Here is an 8,373-nt window from a genome sequence, read left to right as displayed (position 1 = left end):
ATGAGGACTGGGCAAGCCAAGAAGCAGAACCTGAGGATCAGCATCCAGCTGGACATTAAAAATCAAATTAAGTTTACTAACAATTTTACCCCAGTACTCCTCAATATGGATACATGTCCACATACAGTGCCTATAGCTTCCCACCTCTACTTGACATCTGGAACACTTTTCAGATAAACTTGAGCTCATCCTGTGTCTGAGCTGTAGTGTGATCTGCAAGTGATGCAATATTCTAAACTGAGTCTCTCGAGTTCTGTTACATATGGAGATCTCTCTAGCTAACCACCATATTTCCAGCCATGTTGATTCATCTTTTGTAAGATTGAAATCAGCATTCCATTTGCATCAAAGATACTCTAAGTTCATATTGCTAGCAGAGTTGAGCTCAGCATACCCCCGACCGAGAACTGCTTTCTTGCCTCTAGCTGTGCAGCCAGCTGATAGAGCCTAATATTTGGGACGGCTAAGCCTCCCTTCTCTACAGACATGTGCAACTTAGCCATTTTTAATCGTGGTTTCTTTCTGTTCCAAATAAATGAACTAATCCAGCCATTTACCCTTTTAATTGTTTTATTATTAAATAAAATAGGGGCCATTTGAAAGTAATAAAGAAGTCTTGGTAGAATATTCATTTTGAGTAAGGCAATTCTACCCATCATTGACAGTGAAAGAGATATCTGTCCAAGTCATCACATATATGCTTTACAAGAGGTTCAAAGTTGGCCTTGTACATTGCCTCTAATAATGGGGTGATGGAAATCCCAAGATATGAAGCCTGTGGGTGACCATTTAAATGGACAAGAGATGGGCCGAAAAGAGTTGCCTAGCGGCATGACTTCCGCCTTAAATTTTTTTTATTTTATACCCTGAAAATGTACTAAATTGATTTATTATTTCCAAAACAGGTGGTATAGATTTTGTTGGATTAGTTATAAAAAGCAATATATCATTAGCATATAAGGCTATTTTATGAGATTTACTACCAACTGAAATTCCAGTTATATCTGGGCTATTCCGTATAGCTTCTGCAAGGGGCTCAATCGCTATAGCAAACAACAATGGGGATAAATGAATTTGGGATCACTAAGTAAGTGTGGATTGAACCTCCAGGAATTAGAAGAGCACTATTTCTCAGTAAAGAGCAACTGTAAGTATATTGGGCTGTGCTTAAAAATAGAAATAGTTCCTATATCACAAGACACAACAGAGGAAAGCATTAATTTAGGGATGAAAAAATAATCTAGTCTAGAACTACTTAACGCTTTTGTGACGTCAGGTCCGTCGCAGGTGGATTTACCAACAGTGTGTAGAAGTAGCTGTATTGGACCATATGTAATCCTTAATGACCCACACCACCGCGCAATAAAGTAAAAACATTTCTTGACCCGCGAGACCATAACAGCTCGATATGTTAATGTTCATAGTTGAAGTATTTTATTTATTTTTATTGGAAATTTTGACTGAAACGGTTTACTACTTTGCATAAATATGTATAAATAAATAAATGTATTTTTTTAAAAAGGAAACAATTGGTTGTTATTATTAAGTGATCTTGTATTGTTTTCTATGTAATATTTAATAATTGGGCTTTAATTAAGCAAAGTATGTTTTATCCGATTACTCGATTAATCGATGGAATATTCGATAGAATACTCGATTACCAAAATATTCGATAGCTGCAGCCCTACAGAGCTTCACTGCACATCACTTTGTTGGAGCTTGGCATGCTACTGGTGGAGGAGGGCGCTGTTTCACCCCTCGCTCATTGGACAGGTTTGCACACTTGATGATGATCTCGGCTCTGGGAGTCTGCATTGGCTGACATGGATCCAAGTTGGTCTCTCAGGGACCTTTACTGCTGTTTCCATTGTGAGGAGTAACTTCATCACAATCCCGTCGCCTGGTGTTGGTTGTATAATTTTTCTCAGCAGCCTTTAGTATGGCTTCTTTCACCTGCTTGTGGATATAAGCACAGGGGACATGTTTGCACAATAACACAGCATTTCATCTTCCCATTGACCGGTGTCAGGGAGTTTACTTTTAACAGGACCAATCCCAGTGTTTAGTGGTCTCCCAAATAGTTTTTGAAATGGGCTGAGACCACTTCTGTTCCTTACTCTGGTGCATTAAAACAATTAGTAGTGCTTTTTGTCCACGTCAAACCTGTTCCTATGCAACATTTTGCAAATTTGTTTTCTAATGTGCCATTTTCTCTTTTTTGTTAGGCACGATGTTGTCTCATGCCTACATTTTTCAGTGCTGAACTTATGAATTATTATCCCTTGATTTTAAAAATTTTCTGTGATTTAGCACCTTTAAAACATATCAACAATCATGAGACAATATTTCTTTCCCTCACTAGGTATTAGTTCAATGAAATCAGTTTGTTAGACATACACAAATAACACAACTTTGGCAAAATTTATGGGAAAAATAAGAGAACCTTTGAACTATATTTCTATATTTCCCTCACCATACCCCCTTTTGACACTTGGTCCTTTCCATGTACTTCCCAATACTTTGTTCGGCTGCGGCCTTTGCAGCTACGTCAGCACATTGCCCTGTGAGATAGAATCAAGGTTGTCAAGGTGTTTTTTTACATTTTCAGATAGCAATTTGTTTGGGTTACAACACGTTCATGCAGCTGTCCATCACCTGGAGTTGGAACTAGAGTAGCAGAGTTAGTGACAATTCATATTTTAACTTTGATGTTTGGCATGTCTTTTGCAGCGAGGCCTTTCCCATCATGCATTGATGCCAATGGTGCCTCAATTTCAGCACAATTTGGGATCCTCTGTCTGCAGTAGGATGTCATTCCCAAAAACTCATTACTTGTTTCTTTGTTTCAGGCCGTGGAATGGTCTGAATTGCTTCAATTTGTTTGGGTGAGAGGGTTTTGCCCTCTGCTGTGATCACATGACTTGACAACTAGATTGAGTGATTCACAATATTTCTTTAATGCTGCATTAAAGATTACATAAATGTCTAACTGTAAACATCTTGCCTATGAAGAGAATACTAACCACTGCTAACCAACTCTCTTCCCCTCTCTTTCAGCACTCACTCATGTCCCATTAATGCAAGTTACTAACTTTACTTCTACCCTTTAAGTTCTGTGTCTGGAATGAGCTCAACTGGTTTTCTTTCGTGTTCACAAAGGCAAAAATCTTTTATGGTATACCTTCACTTCATTTGTAAAAAATCAACGTTAGGATCCAAGGTCTTTCCACACCCAGTAGATTCATTGTTGTGGTCCAATACCTAAAGTTCTCCCACCTGTCATGCTTAGATTTGACCAATGAGACATAAGGATCTGAGTTTGGTTTGACAACGTGGATTTTTCACAATCACTGAGACAGCACATTGATTGCTCATTAAAAATTGCCATTACAGTGTGTAGGGAAAGAAATAGCAGTGAACAGAACATTAAACAGTACTTTTAACATGTATAAATGAAGAATGTCAGAGTGTCTCCAGTGATGCTCAAAGGCATCTTGAGTTATGAGCACTTATGTGATTAGCCACGGCCACTTCCACTAATCCATACAGTGCTTCAGACTTTAGTTGCCCCCGACCATGCACACTGAAATTTTTGAAATTCTATTCACAATTTTTTCCGGTAAGCGTTTGTGGCATTTGTGGCCCCCCCCAGTCGTCTGGCTCAAAATGCTTGGGTAGACCTCTTAATGACTAACTAAAGCTAACCTTAACCCTATCTACCAAAAATGGTTAATGAGTTGTGGCTAATTTTCTGATAAGCCCCGCCCGTCGCAATTTTTTTTTATATGGCGGCCATGTATTTTGATCTGCTAATTTATAATAGAAATGTGTATCTCAGTCCCACCATGATACCGAAATACTGAATTTGGTGTTGATCGAGTCAAAATAAAAAAAAGTAGAAAAATCTACGAACACAAATGGTCCAGGAAGCTTCCTTGTAGAGCTCATTAAGCTGGACTTGTGTGTCCAATTTCAAGTCAATTGAACTAACAGTGTGACGTAGGGCTTAATTACAGTGCCACCATCTTGGCTCATGTTTCTTGGGAAGCATTTGCACATCATTTCCAGTTACTGTGCCAAGTTTCATGTTTCTAGCACATTCCAGCTCTCAGCAATTTGAGCTGCGGCATGACAAAAATAATAAATAACCAGCACAAAATAATAATAATAATAATATGATAACCAACAATATTATTATGAAGGTGTGAACTCACTTTATGTAGAGCCAGCTGCTAGTCTGCCACTAATGCTCTGGATGAAACAAACTGCGACCAACCAGTTCCTACTGTTGTAATTACTTGACAATGTTTTACATAGATGTTTAGAAACATTGATAGGTCATTGGCCGCTGCTGTATGCCACTGCTATAGGCCACTGCTATACTGCAGACAAGCAACCAGGTGGCTTTATAACAATATAATACTGTATGAATGGAAATCTACATTTTAACAAACCAAATCCCATGAAAATGGGTCCAGAATTAAGTGAGTTAGTCAATTTTGTAGTGCAGTCTGTATCTCTCAGTAGTGTTAACTAGCGTATCTTGACCTCCCCAATATGGCGACCGCACAGATGCACATCAAATTGAGAACAAGGTATCTACGTTTCTGTATGTATGGTGTTTTAGATTTAGCATCTTGAACAACTTATAATCTTTGACATCCCTTTATATTGTTAATGTTAAACAATAGTGTTTAACCATTATGTTCTGTTTATTCCTCCTCACAAACGACTCATTTGAGAGCAATGATTAAGTAAACAAAGCCTGAAAAACAAATTTCTGCACACAAATGACTTTTTGTGGTTAATAAATAGATGCTAACTCAAAGTGGCAAGTTCCATAAGCCCTACATTTACAGTCAGTTTTAATGATACAATTCAACACATGATGACTGACTGGAAGAAATGTTACCAGGTCATGGGGGAATATATCCAGATCTTTCAATTTCAATTCATACAGCCTACATGTAGTGCTGAACAGGGTACTAACAGGAACAAACCATGGAGTTTCTGCCTTCCCTCTGCACTATTATTTACATTCTGCGGTGTCTTTTTCATTGATCAACTCCATATGATGTTTTTTGCTGTATATTATTATCTACCAGTGCATGATGACCATGTAATCATTAACACATTAAATACATACCTGAAAGATTTCTCAGCTATATGAAGTGATAAAAACTGCACCGTTCAAGTTGCCAATAGATATTTAGGATACAATGTAAATTAAATTGTGGCAAAAGATGGATGGATTTCTTGGAGTCTTTGGAACAAGACAACCTTGTGGACCCGATACTGGTCCTTAAAATGCAGGTTTTTAAGGTTTCAGGAAAGAACAGCTGTACATAGGTAGACACATATTGGCAAAAATTAAAAGACAATAGGCAAAACATTATACAGTAATTAATTTATAGCTGTTCCCTGTGATCCCTATGCTTCCATTAAGGGAATGCAGTGGGACAAACTGCAATTTCCCATAGGTCCCACAGCATTCCCATTAAATCAGAACAATGACATCCATTAAGAACAAATCCTAGAGGTTCAGTGTCCACTAAAACCCGTTGACAGACAGGTCCTGTCCACATGACAGTCGCTGCAGTGTGGACAGCAGCAGGCCCATGCACTCCCAGTCTCTGTCTTTCCACCATTGTAGTACACGAGGCCGGCCCTGGGGTCCACAACCCTCCTCCACTCCACCCTCTGTCAGTACAGGCTCCAGGCCTGCTGATGCTGGGGGTGAAGTGATGAAGAGCTAGAGGAGGAGGCGGTGAGCTCGCCAGGGCCTAGCTGCTTTCCACACACACACATTCAGTCCAGCTTCTCCTTCTGGACCAGCTTGGGAGCATCTACAAAGTCCAGTCCATTAAAGAGGATGAGGCCACCTGTCACCACACTGGCTGTTCCCCAGAACAGAACATAGGCCAGAGTTTCACTCCATGTGTCACCTGAAAGGGGACAGCTGGTCATACTGAGTCAGTAGAAGAAATTTAAAACAAATTTTGCATCCACTGCCAAAATATTGGGGGAGCGTTTCAAAAATAGTGCATACATTTTTGAGCCCTATAGGGATTCATTTTAAGATAAATAACCCAGAGCAATATATTGATAAGCAGATAATACTGGCCAATAAATAATATCATAGATGCATAGATGCATAGATGCATCTCCTCTTGTTTTTTCCTGTTTCTTGTACCCACCTTTCAAGTAATTTCCCCACGGGGATTATTAAAGTATTTCTGATTCTGATTCTGAAGTACTGTATCCGTATCAGAGTAGATCTTAACCAATATGCTCCGATATAAAAACAGTTTTTCCGGTATATAATGCAGAAAAAAAGCTTGTGGTAATATATTAGTGTTTATCCAGCAGAGTGCGCTGTGATTTACAATACTGTGGCAAGCAGCACAGAACAATAACAGCAATATCAACTTGAACTCGTTAACTTATTTAACATGTTGAAGAATATTTAACTTTATTGGCCGTTTCTCCTCTAAAATCAGTATCAGCCTCAAAAATCCTAGGCTCAAAAATCGGGCTCTGAAATTATGATGGAACGTTTGTGGGTATGAAAATTCCTTTAATGCAGTTTGTCTTACCAGCCATTAGCAGGCAAATGATGCACATGGAGAATGCTACCACCATGATGATAGGCAACTAAAAAAGAAGACCAGAGTCAAAATATAGACTTTGTGAAAAGAAACATCTATTAGTCTATCTTGCTGAGCCCTTCTTACCGTCAGGAACTTCCAGTCTTTGGGGTCACGCAAAGGGGTGGTCCAATCAGCTTCGTCTACAGCGTAGTTCCCCAGGAACAGATCGATGGAGTCCTAAATTAAAACAATCAAACTACTGTTTCAACAGTTCCTGTTGTTCCCTATTGTCTGCCCTTGAGTGCAACTCAAGTTGTGCTACATGACGGGTTCCCACAAAGTGTCCAGCGGGTTTTGGTTATTTTCACAAGTAATTATTTTATTAAAGCTGCAGGTAAGGTTTATGAAAAAAACTCTGTTATATAACTTTTTCATTATATTCTACTTAAAAGAAAAGCACATTCCTCTGGGAAGAAGGTGCTTCTGGATCATGACTACGCTCCAGAGGTATTGAGAAAGCAGAAGGAGTATGCAGAGGAAAAGAAAGTTTTGAGGGAGAAGAAAATACACTTCCAATTTAAGTTGTATTGGGTTACTTAACTATCCTAATTTTAAAAGGGCGATTTCCTCTACATATTTTATTAAAAAGTCGGGGAGGCTTTTGTTTTTCTGTAGCTCTTTAGTTTTTCCTTTTTTTCCTTTCCTTTTGTTTTTTCTGTTTGTTTTTCTCTGAGCTGTTGGTCACATGGACAAAGCTGACTACAGCATAGAGGGCCCACTTCCCCTAGGAGGAAGGGGACATCCCTCAGAGCAGACTTAAAATGCAGGCTCCACGCAAGAAAGTTTTCTGGTTAATCACTAGTTCATCAGTGATTGGTTTTGTTTTTGTATCTTTAATGTTTAGGGTGGTTTGCCAATTTTGTAGCATAGGGGTAAGCATAGGACAGAGGAGATGGAAAATCAGCGAATATGGCAACCCAGAAAAAAATATTAAAGATAGCATCATATAATGTAAATGGGATACTCAACCCAATTAAAAAGGTCCAAGATACTAGGTAAAATTAAGAAAGAGGGGGTGGGGGTGGCTCTGCTGCAGGAGACCCACCTGTCAGAAAAGGAGCATGAAAAGCTTAAAATGGATTTAATCAAGTAATTTCCTCATCTTATAGAACAGGTCATAGGAGAGGAGTGGCCATTGTAATATTAGGGAAAATTACTTTTGAAAAACTCTCAGAAACATCAGACAAACAGGGAAGGTTTAACTTAATTAAGGGGAGGTTAGAGGGAGAATTGGTCACTATTCTCAATGTATATGCACCCCCAGGGTCGGACTGGATATTTTACAGGCAAATGTTTGATTTGATGACTTCAGAGGGGGAAGGTATTTTGATTTGGGGAGGAGACCTAAATTTTAGAATAAACCCACAACTCAACTGTTCGGCCAGTGGAATACAGAAATCCACAATTAGCTGAAAGTTCAGAGGGTTATTGGCAGAGTTGGGAGTAGGCTAATCGATGTATGAAGAGAAGTAAATCTTAAACGAAGCGAGTACACATATTTCTCATCACCTCATTAAAATTTATTCAAGCATAGATTATTTCTTAATATACCATAAAGACAGTTACAAGATTGAAAAATGTGAAATTGGGATAAGGACAAATGAAGGAGGAATTTTTTTTTTTGGCCTTTTATTGCCTTTATTAGATAGGGACAGCTGAAGATAGACATGGAAGGGGGCAGAGAGAGAGAGGGGGGATGACACGCAGCAAAGGGCCTCAGGTC

The 8,373-nt window shown here is 38.9% G+C and overlaps 1 protein-coding gene across 1 annotated transcript in view; it reads right to left on the bottom strand.

The window, feature by feature from the left end:
• Nucleotides 1–3,060: 3,060 nt before the first annotated feature.
• LOC118335581 (phosphatidylinositol-3-phosphatase SAC1-B) overlaps nt 3,061–8,373 on the bottom strand; it is a gene marked incomplete at its 3' end in the record, with an annotated part of 17,359 nt that continues 12,046 nt past the window's right edge. The window contains 3 exon segments of the mRNA XM_035671940.1: nt 3,061–5,945; nt 6,597–6,654; nt 6,735–6,827. Coding sequence (XP_035527833.1) covers nt 5,809–5,945; nt 6,597–6,654; nt 6,735–6,827 — 288 coding nt within the window.

The sequence above is a fragment of the Morone saxatilis genome, unplaced genomic scaffold (assembly GCF_004916995.1).
Source record: "Morone saxatilis isolate NCDOM2014 unplaced genomic scaffold, NCSU_SB_2.0 Contig24, whole genome shotgun sequence".
Classification (NCBI taxonomy): Eukaryota; Metazoa; Chordata; class Actinopteri; family Moronidae; genus Morone; species Morone saxatilis.
Note: the sequence above shows the minus strand (reverse complement) of the source record. Positions and strands in the feature narration are given on the sequence as shown.